General features: G+C 38.0%; 1 protein-coding gene across 2 annotated transcripts; it reads right to left on the minus strand.

Annotated features, from left to right (window-relative positions):
* Window positions 1-423: 423 nt before the first annotated feature.
* LOC143019593 (DNA-binding transcriptional regulator BolA) lies at window positions 424-17,181 on the minus strand. Of its 2 annotated transcripts, none has more exons than XM_076175375.1 (6): window positions 17,070-17,181; window positions 12,742-12,802; window positions 11,097-11,162; window positions 8,235-8,401; window positions 4,463-4,531; window positions 424-3,368 (listed from the first exon to the last, which is right to left on the minus strand). In XM_076175375.1, exons 2-6 carry the CDS (start codon window positions 12,761-12,763, stop codon window positions 3,288-3,290), a joined length of 405 nt encoding a protein of 134 aa, XP_076031490.1. In that variant the 5' UTR covers window positions 12,764-12,802; window positions 17,070-17,181; the 3' UTR covers window positions 424-3,287. The 2 variants fall into 2 exon arrangements, with proteins under 2 accessions (XP_076031490.1, XP_076031489.1); XM_076175374.1 differs by having other exon boundaries at window positions 17,027-17,173.
* Between the last annotated feature and the right edge of the window lie 64 nt (window positions 17,182-17,245).

Consider the following 17,245-nt stretch of genomic DNA (forward strand, 5'->3'; position numbering starts at 1 on the left):
TGATGTAGCCCAAAGGGATTTCTCCCCGTCTTCTCTTTTTCCATATGAGAGGATGGAGAGGGGGGTCGCCAATTTAATGGAACGGCCTTGTTGTGGATATGCTGTGCCTTGCAACACTGCTTCTGACCCTGGGCAGTGGGTGAGATGCAGGGATGACCCATCATCTAGGAGGAGCCAAGATAAGCCTTCTTGTCACTATCAGTAGCTCTTTCCTCTAGTGATGATTTATAACTTCTCTTATGGGCTGTCTTTCATCTGAGGTTAACTGAGTGATCAGAGTGCAGCAGGTATAAACTGACTTTCTCCAAACTATTCAAGTAGCCTCACATCTTATTTCAATTTTCTTTTTTTTCACATCTTTCTTCAGTAGCAATGCTATAAATTATATTGCTGGACTATAGGAGAGAAAAAAATTAATCCAATAGACTTCTGATATATTTCCAACTGTTGAAAAAAGTACATTTTCCTTTATAACACACTAAAATCAAAAGAAAACACAAAAAAATGTAGTCTCCAAAATTCTATTCTAGTTCAGTTGTATGTTTTATCCAGAAATCTATAATATAAATTCTGGAAAAACAATAGCTTATTTATAAAAGCCATGATTTAAATATAACTTATGTAGAGTTGTGTAGTCAAGTGTTGGAAATTTAGGTTAATTTGCTAGCTTCACTGACTTGGTAAGCTCAAATTAATTAGATATATGATTTTTCAGCTCAACTATGACAAGCTGCAGAACACTGAATCCCATTTTAGAACATAACCCTTGTCCCATCTGCAAACAATTTATTAGCATCCCAATTTGAAGAAAAAAGTGTGACTAATAAGATGTTACATTCAACCAAATGTGGCATTTCCTCTTATAAGGAGTTTCAATAATAATGAATGATGTATACCTGCATGGTCCTGCAAGATGGTCAGTGAGGCTGCCCATTTCCAAAACCCATCAATCATCTCACCTCCAGCAGGAGGTGTAGCCCTGAGGAGCTAACAGTCTCAGAACAGGGCCTAGGATCTCTCTCTATCAAGTTCAACTTGATTTCTTCCACTTTTTTTTTTTTTTTTTTGGACACAAGAAGCTGACAACCACCAACTATACTCCCCTTCCCCTACTCTTTTCAGCTGGTGACACGGAAACAATCACACACTAATACAACACAGACAACAACCCAAAGTTCCTTCCCAGAGTCTGTGGGAGGGCCTGAGGACTGTCGCCAGCCACTGTGGGGCTGCAGGATTTCCACCTTGTGAAATTCAAAGCAACAATTGATTGATTGGTTGTACTGATAATGAAGTCAGTCTATATCATGCGAGAGAATTAACCCCTTCTTCAATAACTAAAAGTTCATTATCACAGACACATTGTAATTGACAGTTTGCTTTCGATAAAGGTCAAATAATCACAAATTTAAATGTTGTTGTATTTTTGTTTGTACATATGTATATATACCAAACAGCCTTTTCCTCTTTATAAGGTGGTGGCCAGCCAAGGCATGCACCCACCTTTCATCCATCCCACACCAATCTGTTTTCCCTTTTATCTTAGCTCCTTGTGGATGAAGGGCCATCCCAGCTACCCACCCATCACTGGAGTCGGAGACAATGCACCAAGATACAGCAACTCCATAGATGGGCCCAAGAGCTGAAGCTGGTTTTCCCCCACCACTTCATTACATGGCAACCTTTCCCTCATCAACTCAAGAATTTACAGAATAGACAAGAGAAAACCCTTTGGGCAATGTCAATTTATTATCCATTCACAACAATTTCCACTCATACCTATCTCTTACCCTCTTTCTTCTTTGCTTGACAGACATTCTCCTTTTACCCCTAAGCATCCATCAATTCCATTTTTGATCTTCCCATTTTCCCAACCACTCATTTTTTGCTAGTCTTTCTTCACTCATTCTATTTATCCAAACCATCCCAATATTCTTTGACCAGCCCTATATGCCAGCTCTTTTTCAAACCCCTCTCCACCTCATCTCTTCATTTCTCACTCCATCCATTTTTCTAATCAAATTAGTTTACTTCATAAAATGGACAATATGACAATTTAACTTAATTTTTTTTATTAATATTACAAAAAAGGAATTTGCATGATAAAATCAGCTTCAGCAGAATAAAAACTATATGACTGGATTACAGGACAGAAAATATGAATTCAAGTTCCCAATATATTTTCAACTGATAACACATACAGAAGTACTATGATCCATCAGACATCCCTCTTTAATAGTTCCTCCATAATGACTGCACCAAGAGAAACAGTCTACATGATACATGAATGTTAAACACAATCTCCTACACCCCCCTCACTTTTGTATCTACAGCATCCAGCTCAATCCCTCACTCCCCCCACCTGAATTACAATAACCTGCCACCCACTCCAGTCCACTGCATCTCCCACTCATAAACCCATCTAACACTTCCCCTCACTCCCCCCAGCACCTGTAACACTACTGTTCCAAGAAAAGTCCTAACTCTCTAAGAAAATCTTAGAAGATGTGACAGCATACATCAACTTCACCACCCCAAAAATGCCTTCAAACCATCTTCTCTCCAAACAATTAAAGTAAATCATCCCAATCCACTATACCCATCAGAGCACATGCAACCTCAAAACTGGAGGTATGTGCAGGTATTCACAATACCCTGATACCAACCATACACCCTGACATCAAAACTTAATCCAATATCCTAGACTTCTCAATGTCCATCACACCTAACTGGAATGAGTATTTGTTAAGTTCAGACTCACCTTTATCTACCTGCCCCTCCTCACCCAAACAACAACTAAATACACTGAAAAACTCTCACTGTAGTCACCAAAAAAACCCACACCAGCCTTCACTGATATACAAACATATTATCCACCTTATCCTACCAACCTATTAATGCACTTCATTATACAGTGGAATTGCAGTGGACATCCCAAAAAATTGCAAAAATATGTGCATCCTTTTCCAGCAATAAATACCTGATTGCATCTGTTTACAAGAAACACAACTAGGTAAATAAACCTCCCCAACTAGAGTGCTATTTTCTCATGGGTTAAGTGTGAAGGCATAAAAGGGGCATGGGTGATAGGGGTGAAAGAGGCGAGGATTTCACTCGTCCACAACTAGCAACCAATGCATTATTTATCCTTTTTCTTTCAACTTGGTACTATTGCCTGCTTCTAGTCTTACCATGCCTATTTTCTTACTACTTTTTATGAAATTAAAGAAATTATCCAGAATTCATTATGTACAGCATATTAAAAACATATAAAATAGGAATAGGCTTCATTTGCCAAATCCTCCTCGACAAGCTGGACTCTGTTCCATCACTTGTGCACTGCTACTCCACTGTTCTGGTGTTTTGGCCTGGAAGTAAATGCAACATTAGCCTGTAGATGATGATCAACAGATCATTATAGAATCAAATAAGCATTCATCAATACCATAGATATCAACATTATGTTCCATAACATCTTCATTAATTTTTCATAACCAAGTTTCCCTCAAAAGTGGGAAGTGAAATTCAATATCAAAAAATGTAGTATAATGGAATTTGGAAAAAGTAAAAATAGAATATCAAGAGATTATAAAATTGGTGAAGAAGAGGTAAAAAAGTAAACTCGGAAAAAGACCTTGGAGTGATGATCAGCAAAGACATGACACCGCACAAACATATTAATAAAATAGTCAGAGAAACCTACAATTTATTGAGGTCAATAAAAGTGGCATTTGTCTATTTGGATGAGGAAATGATAAAAAAAGAATTAAATACACTAATAAGACCAAAACTCAAGTACACAGCAACACTATGGACACCCAGTACCACTATGTCCCATACCTCTGTTTCACTTATCTTTTTCTCCTTTTCGTTCAACTTACTTGCTTATAGCACCTCTTTCCTTTTTATTACTTTTCTACTTAATCTCCATTCAATTTCCTCATCATATAGTGATTAGACAGTTCACTACCCTCTCCTATGAACACTTGTTCAGAACTCTTCCAATCCATTTTTTTGGGCACCACTACATAATTCAATGCCTTCATGATTAATGCCCCACCCACCAATGTGGTCCATGTGTACTTATCTTTCTTCTTAAGCACTGTATGTTATTACTATTTCCCTTTCAATACATAACTCCAACATCTTTCCTCTACTACAGTTACTACTCCAGCTATCAACTCATTTCCTGTATAAGTATTGAAATCCCCCAACACCACTACAACACATTTCTACCAAAACTGCCCATACAGTCATTTGAAGCACCCCAAAATTATTCTATCTGTTCACTTTTTTCACTACCAGGGAAATATGGATTCACAAATGTCTACATCTCCCATTTCAAGCTCACTTTTATCCCTATCATCCTTAATGACACCAAATGGAACATATCTAAAATAAAAGGCAACAAGGAAGTGTGAGTCAGTGACATAAAATGGTTTAGTATGAATCAAATACTTACAACAACAGAAAGTGCATGTACATGCTCTTGAAGCTCCTCCTTTAGCACCTCATGAACCAGTCGATGTCGCTGGAAAAGAAAGTAACATTTTCTGATCATAGGATGCAGTGCTGTATTTATGGTAAAGTCCCTTAAATTAATCAATCCACTGTCTCTTCCAGGAGACCCATGGTTTCCAGGTAACTGGCAATAGCCATCAGATTGACTTGTGAGTCACTTCCACACATGTTACCAGATACATTTAACAAACTGATCTTTCCAAAATACAACATTCATACTTGTTTCCTTCTCCCTTGTACAGTGAAACTATGTTCTCATTTAATCCACCAGTAGACTTCCTTTCCTTAGACACACATTAAACAATCTCACCAGCCATTCAATTATAACTACACCTCCCTTTGTCAGACACTCCAAATGCCTTAACAGCTTCCATCTCTTTTAATGCACTTTGTATCTCCTCTATTCACTGCCCACAATAGACTCTACCCTGTTCCATATATCTACAACATATAACAGAAAAGTTTTCCTGCATCAGCTAAGACTCACACTGGCATACCTGAGTTCAGGACATCATCCACCATTGAAACAGTACAAACACAGAACAGGCCTGGCCACAGATTCAAACTACTCTAAATGCAACCACCACTAGAAGACACAGAGCACCTCATACTACAGTGCCCACAGTAACAACCCCTAAACAACAACACAATATATCTTCCCAGGGTGACTTATGGTTTTCCTCACCCCATACAATTTTGCATATATTCATTCTTTTTTTAATTGCCAATTCTTCTCTCCCTCTTACTATTAGGTCCTTTTTCTAACCTCATCTGTTTTATTTTACGAAATCACATCTACTTGATTATTAATCTTGGCAAAAGTTTCACTCATTTTCAATGACATCTCTCCAACATTTCACCTGGTTATCAATGCCTTAAAAAAGAAAAAAAAAAATCTGTGGGTTTTGATGAGAAGAACAGATCTATGTTATTTTCTAGTTGGTCATTATTTTCCTGTTTATTTCTTTACATACCATTTACATATCTGTAGAATAATTTAGGTTGATCCTTACATTTGTCTATTATGTCTTTTTCATAGTTTCTTTTTTCTTCCCTGCATATTTTTACATATTCATTTCTTAGTTTGATATATATTTGCCACTTACCCATTTTTTTTCCATCTTTTCCAAGCTTTGTCTCTTCTATCTTTTGCCTCACTACATTTTTTGTTGTACCAGCACTTAATGTATACCTTTTCCTGTTTTTGTTTTGGTACATATTTATCCACTCCTTCATTATAGATTTCTTTTAATATTGTCCATTTCTCTTGAAATGGACAAGTTGATAATGGAAGAGATGGCAGTGAGGGGAAGATGGGCAGAATATTTTAGGGAGTTGCTAAATGTGAAGGAGGATAGGGAAGGAAAGATAGCTGCAGTGGGAAATACGAAGAAAATGAGAGTGATGAGTGAGGAGAACGGAGGAGAAATAAGGAAGGATGAGGTGAAGGCAGTTGTAAAGATGATGAAAGCAGGTAAGGCACCTGGTCTGGATGGATGTCATGCAGAATGTCTGAAAAAGGGAGGTTCAGTGATGGTGGACTGGTTGGTGAGATTATTTAATGTTTGCTGGAGAGAGGGTAAAGTACCGGAGGACTGGAGTAGTGCCTGTATAGTTCCTCTTTACAAGGGAAAAGGGGACAAGTGTGAATGTAGTAATTTCAGAGGGATTAGCCTGTTGAGTGTAGTAGGGAAGGCTTATGGGAGAATCTTAATTGAGAGGATTAGGAGAGGAACAGAAGGAGTAATTGGTGAGGAACAGTGTGGATTTAGGACGGGTAGAGGTTGTGTAGATCAGATCTTTGTGGTAAGACAGATATGTGAAAAAGCTATAGGAAAGGGGAAAGATGTTTTTTGGGCTTTTATGGATCTGGAAAAGGCTTATGATAGGGTAGACAGAAAGGCACTGTGGGAGGTTATGCAGATTTATGGGATAGGAGGAAAGCTTTTGGGAGCTGTCAAGAGTTTTTATGTGAGTAGTAGAGCATGTGTTAGGATTGGAAATGGAGAGAGTGAGTGGTTTGAAGTAAAGGTGGGACTTCGTCAAGGATGCGTTATGTCGCCCTGGCTGTTCAACTTATACATGGATGGGGTGGTGCGAGAGGTGAATGCTAGGGTGGTGAGTCAGGGATTGGAGATGGTTAAAGAAAATGGAGAAAAGTGGGAGGTGAGCCAGCTGTTGTTTGCGGACGACACTGCGCTTGTGGCAGGGTCAGAGGAGGGATTGAGGAAGCTGGTGGCAGAGTTTGGGAGAGTATGTGATAGAAGAAAGCTAAAGATAAATGTGGGTAAAAGTAAGGTGATGAGATGTACAAGGGGTGAAAGTGGCAGTAGACTGGAAGTGAACATTAAGGGAGAGCGACTGGAGGAAGTGGATAGTTTTAGATACTTGGGTGCAAGTGTAGCAGGAAAAGGTGGAGTGAAGGTGGAGGTAGAATGTAGATTGAGAGAAGCGAGTAAATGCCTTGGTGGTTTAAAGAGTGTAATGAGAAATAGACATTTGGGAATGGATGCGAAGAGGAGACTGTATGAAGGAGTGATTGTGCCAACAGCACTGTATGGGGCAGAAACGTGGAACATAAGAGAAGAAGAGAGAGAAGGAGTTTGAATGTGTTTGAGATGAGGTGTCTGAGAAGTATGGTGGGGGTTACTAGGCTAGATAGAGTGAGAAATGAGGAGGTGAGGAGGAGAACAGGGGTGAAAAAGGATTTGGGAGAGAGGGTTGATGAAAGAATATTAGGATGGTTTGGACACATGGAAAGAATGAGTGACGAAAGACTAGTAAAAGAGGTATGGAAGGCAGATGTGGAGGGAGTGAACATGAGGGGACGTCCTAGGATGAGGTGGATGGATGGGGTGAAGGGGGCTTTGGGGAAGAGGGGAATGTCTGTTGAGGAAGGAAGGGAGAGGACGGAAGACAGAGGTGAGTGGAGAATGGTTGTATATGGATGATGTTGTGACGACATGAGGAGGAATAGGCGGGGGGGTGGGGGGTGGGGTAGTATGTGTGAGTAAATTTTGACGCAGCCCGAAGGGATTTCTCCCCGTCCTCTCCTTATATGCAAGGGGGGACGGAGAGGGGGGGTCGCCGATTAAATGAAGCGGCCTTGCTGTGGATGTACTGTGTCTTGCGACACTGCTTCTGACCCAGGGCGGTGGGCAGGGTTCAGGGATGACCCGTCATCCAGGAGGTGCTCAGATGAGAGGAAGGGTGGGAGGGGTGTGGAGTGTTTTTAGGGATGAAATGGGTGGGAGTGTTTTTATGCCTTTCTTTTTGTGGCTACCTCCCTTGGAAGGGGGAAAAAGCCTTGGTATATGTATGTATGTATGTATTTCTCTTCCACCTGTTTCTTCATTAAAGACGTTTTCCCAACTCACTTTTTAAAGGAATTTTCTGAGTTTCCCAAAATCTGTTTTGTTATACAGTACATTAGTCTTCCTTATCTGTGTTTTTCATTTCTTCCCAGATAAATTTCCTCTTTTAGTTTGAGCTCAATTTGTATGTGGTCACTCTTCCTAATTGGGGTCTTGTATTCCATTTTATCCACAATTTCAGGCTCTTACAGAGGATTACTAAGGAGGAGCATGTCAACAGGAGATCTTTTGGTCCAAAGCCTGATGTAAATATTAAGTCTAGTCTCAATGTGACATTATGTTGCTACAAGCTCAATCTCCACTAGCCTTCATATGAAATTAAAACAGATGTTTCATTACCTTTATAAGACTCAAATCCTTGAATTTGTCAGAAACCACAAGAACCTTGAAATGTGTTTCTGATCCTTTTGGAACATTGTGCATGAAAGACTCATTCACTATCTCCAGGTGTGATGGCTGAAACTGCTCTTGAAGCTTCTCCTGGATCTTTCCCTGAACTGGACTATCTGAAAGGATATTTAGTTATCTCATTTGGTACACACAATTATAATTCCTTTCAAGAAACAATCATTCAATTTGTTGCCCCAGGTCTCTCTTGCTGGAAACCTGCCACTCCTAGGTAAGTGACAATGGTCACTGGACTGGTCCACAAGTAACTCAAGAACTTTTCTGTTATTATCTGGATAGGGTGAGAATGAGACCCTACCCAGATTTGTCTGTATTGTGTTAGTGTGGGTCTGTTTCTATATCACTATCTGAAAGTAGTAGGAGGGGAGAAATCAATTATTGTCAGCTTTCCATATGTATTAAAAAAAAATGAAGCTGATACAGAGATCAATCAATCAATCTATTGGCCCTGGTCTCTCTTCCAGAAGACCTGCAACCTTCATGTAACTGGCAACAGCATCCAAGGCAGGCCCGCGAGCCACTCAGGGAAGATATATTGTGTTGTTGTCTAAGAATTGTTAGTGTGGACCATTGGGGTTCTGTGTTCTTTGTGTGGTGGTTGCATCTGGGGCAGTTTGAATCTGTGGCTAGGCCTATTCTATGTTGGTAATGTTTCAATGATGGATGTAGACCTGAGTGCAATCATACCAGTGTGGTTCTTATTAGATATGAGATTTTTCTTTTCTTTCTCTGTGGTGTTTATGTCTAGGGGTTGTTTGTGGAGTACAGTTGTTCCCCATTTATCATGGGGTTACTTTAAATAACCCTCTCACAGTCTTTAAAGACATTTAAACTTAGTTATACACGCTTTTCAGACACATTCTAAACATATCTATTCACAAAAATCTAGTGCATGGCCTCTTGCACTGTCCATCAGCAACAGCTCTTTGAAACCTACGCCACATTTGGGGAGGTACTGCTTGACCTCTGGAATGAAGCACTAGTGGAACCAATCCAAAGTCAGGATTTTCATAATCCAAGCATTGAGGTTATGGATCCATTAAATGGGTAGAAGGCTTTTATTCTTGCTTTTCAGGGCCCTGGTTTTTTTTTACTTATAAGTTAGCTGGTGCTTGCTGATCCCTTTCTCTGCTTGTTGTACTAATGCCTGAGGACCCAGCCAAGGGTGCACTACTACTGCAGAACATTTTCCCAGTTTTGCATGGTAAAAGTGACCATAAATCCATGTAACAATAAGGCAAGAATGTATACAACTCGTCAACACAAGCAAAAGCTTGAGTGTGGACCAAAACAATAAGCTATGAGGGGTGGCAGGAAGCTGGGATGAAGACACACTGATTGGTGGAGCCCGGTGGAACTGAGATGCTCACTCAGTGCTTGCTGAGTCACAACACCAGGACATTCTACCACTCTCGCACATGCATCATACCAACACAGGCCCATGGTGCAGATGGTCCAAGACCACTCCTGGAGTTCATAGGAAAATAGACTTACTACATTTGTCAACTAGGCAGAATATTCATCCAATGTAAAAGTTTAATATTTCTGGTGACCACTGGCATTGAAAATAGATTTTTAAGGTAACTGGACATTCTTCCCATTTTGCACCATTAGCATCATAGTATAAATTATATGGTTTCTAATAAATAAATTTTACTGCTATAAATAAATTAGTATACAAAAATCCTTATTTCAATGTAAAAGAACTGTAAATATAAGAACAGATAGGTTCCACAAAAAATCTGTGATATAGCAGGACTGCAAAAGGTGAACCTCAATGTGACAGGGGACAACTGTATTGAGTTTGTGGGACTGTCTTGAAGGTGTTTAGTGATCTGAGTGTGTACTTTTGGAAGTATGGGGGTCGATGAGTTTTGAAAATGGGCAGCTATGCTGTTTCTCTTGCAGGCCTATCACAAGTAGGTGCCCATCATTAGTTCCATTTCCATCTTATAACCAAACAAACCATTAAAAAACCTAGCATCATATTGACCAGTCTCATTAATATCCAGCAAATCTTAAGTGATGAAAAGGCTGATCTCAGAAAGAATCTAAACCAAACTACCCACCTGTCCAAACCAACATGGACTGAGACAGAGAAATCAGTTTTACTGAAGCATAATGGACCAGGAACTGAGAAAATGATAAATGAAAAGGAGGCAGTTATTACAGGAAAAAGTAAAAACAATGTAGGGAATCAATTAGCACAGCATAATGTAATAGCACATTAGGAAAATGAAACTTGTTAACCCACTGTATTTCTGATTTCTTTTCTCCAACAGTGGGTTAACAAGTTTCAATGTAGGGAACTTAAAGGTGACATATACCAATGTTGATGACTTAACATCAGCTAGATTAGAGGTAAATGCATTAGGTACAAATTTACAATGGCATCCATCCCACTTCTCATCATGGGAGGATAACCACATAATGAAGTGTTAGGGGTAAACCAGCTTTGGCTGTTAGGGCCTGCTATAGAGATGATGTGTCTTGCTGCATCACTTCTGACCTGAGCTGTAAGTGGAATACAAGAATGGCCCTTCACCTATATGGAGCTAAGATAAAAAGGACAACAAATGGGTGTTGGATGAGTATGGGAGAGGTAAAGGGTGGATGTATTCCTTGACTGAATCACCTACTTATTAGGGGGTAAAGGGCCTTTTATGTATGTATATATCTCCCTCCCCCCAAAAAAAACAAAGGCATGGAGTGAGGAAGGTTATCAAGAGATGTTGATATGCATGGGATCAGAGTTGGAGAAAACAGCCAAGAGAAAATTAAATTTGTCCTTACCTAACGCCATTCTAGAAATGTGGTGAGATGATAACAAGGGCAGTCTTAGACATCGGAACAAAATGCCTGTTAAAAGAGAAAAGAAAAAATATTGATATATGAATTTACATTTGTTTACTAAAAAAGTAGCTTGATTTACTATCCATCAGAATCTCTTATCAAATGCTGAATTACTATCACAGAATAGCTATCATCAAGAAGAAAATAGGAAACTGAAAGTAAATGTGAGCAAAGTAAGGCGATAAGATGTACAAGGAGTGAACATGGTATTTGGTTGTCGAACATGTTGGTTAAACCCCAAATACCCCGTTCACACATCACTTTAAACACGTGTCTGTCGAACCACGTTCGATGAACTGTTGGACCGTGTAAACCCCCTCTAAGAGACTAGAGGAAGTGGAGAGTGCTAAGTATTTGGGGTTGCATGTAGCAGGGAATGGAGAGGTTGGGGTGGAGATGAATTATAGAGTAGGGAAAGCAAGTATGTCTGGGGGCTAATAAAAAGTGTTATACTGGGTGGGCATGTTCACGATACATTCACAGTGGATGAAATGATCAAGTACAATTAATAGTTAAGTACTGTTAGTAATAGCAATCAGGGGGTTACCAAATAAATCCTGGTTAGGGCTCCATAATGGCTTGGGCCAGCCCTGAAGGTGAAATGACAATCAGTGACTATTTCTGTCCTCTAACTACGATAATCTTGTGACACAAAACCTGCCCTGCACTAATATAACACGGACAAGAGTTCAAAGATTTTTCATGGAGAAATCTATGGAAAAGTCAAAAGGAATTTTGCTAGCTACTGTGGGGATGTTGGCTTACAGTCAGTGAAGCTTGAGGCAACAGTAAAAGGCTAATCAAGATAGTTTTAATTTCAACTCTTCACTACCTAGAAGTTCATCTGAGTCAATTAAAGTATTTTGGAAGGATAAATTTATTCTTTTGGGAAGTAAAGGATTAACTAAGGTGGTTATATTGTGATAGCTTTATTTATTTATCAAACATTTACTACTAGCTGCTGGGGCTCACCACAACACTACTCTGGCACAAAGTATTTGTTGCTTAAATAAAAACAATATTTGTCATGACTTCCAGAATATATGTATACTATTTGTATAGATATAACAATAATTTATTTCAAGGTAGCTTCTCTACATTCATATTTCTATGAAGGTTATATTGGATTTGAAATGGTCTGACCATATGTTCCATGTACTGACAGTTCTGGTACTTACAAATTAAGTACTGCAACACTATGCATAGGAGTTTCCTTCTGCTGAATAAAACTATCTGGCAGTAGTCACAGTAAAACCTTTTTAGGGGACAAGTTTGTACTCTTAGGCAGTAAAGGATTGAAATAGCATGAATTGCTATTTCATACTCAACAGACCTTATATCTAATGCAATACTGTTAGACAAATATACAAGGGCCTAGAACATGATTATGCACAAGCAATAACATTAAATGTAAATTAGTACATTATTAAAGAAAAATTTATGTTTTCCGTTCACCTGGGTTAGTAACCGATCAATTTCATTCAATTGATGAAAACCCCTTGGATTATTAGGGCTAGTCTACAGGAAGTAACAGAACAATACAGGGAAAGTAACAATGAGACAAATATTTTATTTCAGCTCTAACCTGGATATGACTGTAGAATCATTGGTTTCACTGCTTCACACAGGTGTTTGGGCCTCTGTGACTGTAAAAGTATAAAACATAATACATCAGTTTATATCCATTTTTCATATTTTCTTGCATCAATAATAATAATTATTTCTACCTACATTTTCACCTACTGGAAATCTACAGCCCCACAGTGGCTGGCAATGGTCCTTAGGCCCTCCCATAGATCTCTCTGGGAAGAAACTTCAGGAGTGTTTTTATTGTATTAGTGTGAGGCAGTTTCTGTTACTGGATTATAGCACTAGGATGGAAGCAATCACTAGTTGCTGGCTTTCCTTATGTGAAAGGTAAGGGAAATACAGACATTTATTTTGCATCCAAGGCCCCCTTCACCCCATCCATTCACCTCATTCTTGGTCTTCCTCTCAAGTCCATTCTAAGTATTTCTGTTTTCCAAACTCTTTGGTCTTTCCTCACTCATTCTTGCCACATCCCCAAACCATATTAGCACTCTTTGATCTATCTCATCTGATAGATCTGTTTCTATTCCTGCTCTCTGCCTTACCTCCACATTTCTCACTCTATCCGTCTTTGTAACACTTACTGTATTTCTCAAACAATTTAAAAAACACTGAGGCCCTTCTTTAAGTCTCCACTCTATGCAGTACCATGGGCACATTCACTCCTCATACCTCTTTGTGTATGTTCCCTATTTTTAATAATCTTTTTCATTCCCCAAGACATTTACTTGCCTCCATTACTCTGTAATTCACCTACAACTCTAATACTCCATTCACTGCCATATGTGACCACAAATACTCAAATCTCCCCACTTCTAGCCTCTCATTTTTAAGTTTAACTCCAACCTGCCATCATTACTCATTGCACAACTAATCATCTTTTTGCCCACTTTCAGTTTTCTTCTTTCAAACACCCTCCTACCAAATTCAACTGCTCAGCCAGACAGTCTAGGGAATGACAACAACAACAGCTGCTTCAATGTATCCTCAGACTCAGCCACAAACACATTGTCATCTGCAAAGAAAAACTGCCTCATCTCCTATTTTCTCCATTCTCACTCACCAATTTAACCCCCTGCCTAGTACTCTTGTATTTACCTCCCACATCACCTCATCCATATATAAGCTGAATAACCATGCTGATGTTACACAACCCTGGTGAAGCCCCACCTTCACCTGTGGTGGATACTAAAAGTTGGAGACATTTGGAGATATCTCAAAGATATATTGGAGGCACTTCCACTTTGATAAGTAGTTATTTTATATGATTTTAAATGTTTTTTGGCCCTCTACCAACAATTATGTATCACCTAAATTATTTATTTACAGTATCATATCCTAATGTGTCTATAACTGGGCTGGAGATTTTTGCTGACAGGAGCCAGCAAATCAGAAATTAACATTTTTGTATATGTATATATGTCATGTTATTTGAATCAATAAAAAGTTTTTAGAGAGAAAAAATAATTACAACAAATATTACTAAATGTCTTTCTGCTATTATGTTATACATTATTCATTGTCCCTGAAACTGGTACAGAATCACGCTACAAGATACAAATATTCAACCATCCAATAATTATATTTGATTTTCTACACACCATACCAGTCAAACATCCTAATCTACAGGGATTAATGGAAAAAAATTGTGCAACAACTGTATCTGTGACAGCAGCAGCCTAGCTATGCTAGCTGGTATCAGCAAAAATATCCAGCCCAAATATAGACAAATTAGGACATAATAATCTATAAATAAATACTTTAGGTGATACATATTTGTTGATAAAGGACCACAAAACACTTAAAAGCATACAAAGTAACCACTTATTACAGTGGAAGTACCACCTATATGTCTCCCAAAGTCTCTGACTTTTAGTACCCACCTTCTCCTGGAACCTTTTACTCTCATTCCCAACCCTCACACAAGCTCTACTACCTCATGTTAATGCTTCTGACTGCCCTAAACATATTTCCCTGATTTCATATATCTGCAACACTCCATAATGCCTCTCTGTCAACTTTATTATACACCTCATAATTCACAAAAGCAAAGAGTATCCTTACCCTCTGTTAATATCTTCTTGCATATCTGTCTTATTACAAACACTTGATATATGCAACACTGCCTTACCCAAATTATTCACTCTATCCCCTTTTTAATCCTTCCAATCAACACCCTCCCATTTATCTTATTGACTACACTTAAAATGATCTCTCTAAAACTAATATATTCACACTTTTCCCTTGTATATTAACTTAGCTATACATGCACTCCTCCAACCCAATGGTTTTCCCTGAGACACAAACAATCTCGCTAGTCATTCCACTCTAACTACTCTCTTCTTCAGACATTGCATATGACAACTAGATAACTCAAATCTCTCACCAGCTTTCATCTTTTTTAATGCAGTTTGCATCTCCTCTACAGTTACTGACTACTGATAAAACTAACTTCATAATATGAAGGATATGAATAAGACTGATAAAATACAGTGATCAGTGGTCAAATTGATGTCTAGCCTTGCATATAAAATGTACAAAAGCAGATTGGAAGCATTCAGCCTGCTATCATTAGAACTGAGGAAGAGGAGTAAGATTGATTGCTTCATTCATTTATGGAATTTTTGGCTTGAAGGCGAAGCGCTGGAGCCGGTAGGACATTCAGCGCATATCAAGAGGAGTAAGAGGTGACTTGTTCAAGACATTAAATACAATATATAGAATTAGCACAGATCTCATGGCTTGATATAAAGGTCATGGGGAAAAAATTCCAAAAGATGTTAATGTTCCACTAAATTTCAAAGTTAGGTATGAGTATATCTCCTTTCCTATATACTATAATTATATAAATACAATTACAATTAGAATGATATAAGAAAAGTCTTGAAACATTTTTGGAATGATGTTCTTATTAATGAAACATTTTTGGAATGATGTTCTTATTAATGAAATATTTTTGGAATGATGTTCTTATTAATGAAACATTTTTGGAATGATGTTCTTATTAATTGAACTTGAAATTTGTAACAGAGCCTAACTGTGAAAACAGTAAAGGGAAGGGAATACAGAGGAAAACAAAGGTATTTCTTTAGAATTGCACACCTGCGTGATATAGCATTAGAAAATTAACTATTGATTTAGTAAATTATATATAATATGTCAATATAACAAATGTTTCTTTGGTGGAAATCAATAACAGAAATTGTTACTAAAATTGATACACTAATGAACAGAGCTGCAGCAACTGTTTGAAATACCATCTTTGTTTTGACAGATGAGGTCGTCAAAGAAGTGCACACAACAACGACCCTGACGACCTCTAGAATTATAGTTACCACATTAAGTGTAGGTTAGGTTTGAAGAGAAAAATTTACCATACTTTTAATTTCTTCAACCTCCACATGTCATCTACCAAAACAATAATTATATTTGTCTCAAGCAGTCACCATGGCTCTGTTCTTTAATATATCACTTATTGTAAATTTTCTGCTGTTGATTTCTGTCAAGAAAGATATATATTGTGTTGATGTATTATAATTCACAAAATTAATATTCAATTTTCTAATGCTATATCATGAAGGTGTGCACTTCTAAAAATTTACCAAAATAAGGAATAACAATGCCCTCTGTAGAGATATTACATTTATATCTTTAGGGGAGAGCATACACATTTGTTACATGTACTAAAGTTTAAACATTACCATTAGTGATGTAGAAAGTTAAAGTGTACATAATCATGTCAGTTACTAACTGGCATAATTAGTACACTTTAACTTTCTACATCACTAATGGTAATGTTTAAGCTTTTGTACATGTAACAAATATGTATGCTCTCCCCTAAAGATATAGATATAATATCCCTACAGAGGGCATTGTCATTCCTTATTTTGGTAAATTTTTAGAAATGCACACCTACACAATATAGCATTAGAAAATCAAATATTAATTTTGTGAATTATTATAATACTAGTTAGTGAAATTTATTAGAATATTAACTTTCATACCTAAGACCTATGAAGTGTTACAGATGGGAGCCTTATAAGATAGTCTCTTAATCTCCCATTACATTGAAATAGGAATTAGGGAGAGCTGAAAATAAACACCAAGACTGGAAATGGACAATTTTAGGGAAAGCTGAAAATAAACACCAAGACTGGAAATGGACAATTTTATCATGGACAATCACATCATAAATTGAATTTATGATGTGATCACCAAATGTGTTTCCAGCTTTATTCAAAATTAAAAATATATTGAAAAAGAACGCCGGAGAAACATACTCTTCTTAATACAACAGATTGTAGCGTGACAGTCCTGACTCACTAATACACTTGACTCTTATCCTTAACTCCAGTTGCTTTCATGTAGATGACGAAGAGCGGCCGGATCTACCATCCGCCGACAACACTCCGAATCAGCTGTTACGCAAACCAATGTTTATAAACAAACTTTTGCGAGAATATGCCTTTCTTCGCCGCTTGGGGCGCCACAGTCGCGGG

This window comes from Oratosquilla oratoria, chromosome 37, assembly GCF_046742065.1.
Source record: "Oratosquilla oratoria isolate Oo_2021 chromosome 37, ASM4674206v1, whole genome shotgun sequence".
Classification (NCBI taxonomy): Eukaryota; Metazoa; Arthropoda; class Malacostraca; order Stomatopoda; family Squillidae; genus Oratosquilla; species Oratosquilla oratoria.

What these genes read in the sequence shown, in the direction of transcription:
- LOC143019593 (XM_076175375.1), bottom strand. Translation starts at nt 12,763, where the DNA reads ATGATTCTACAGTCATATCCAG. An exon ending in CATTTCTAGAATGGCGTTAG is followed by an intron (nt 8,402 to 11,096) that starts GTAAGGACAAAT and finishes ATATCCTTTCAG; the next exon opens with ATAGTCCAGTTCAGGGAAAG. An exon ending in TACATGCACTTTCTGTTGTT is followed by an intron (nt 3,369 to 4,462) that starts GTAAGTATTTGA and finishes ATTTACTTCCAG; the next exon opens with GCCAAAACACCAGAACAGTG.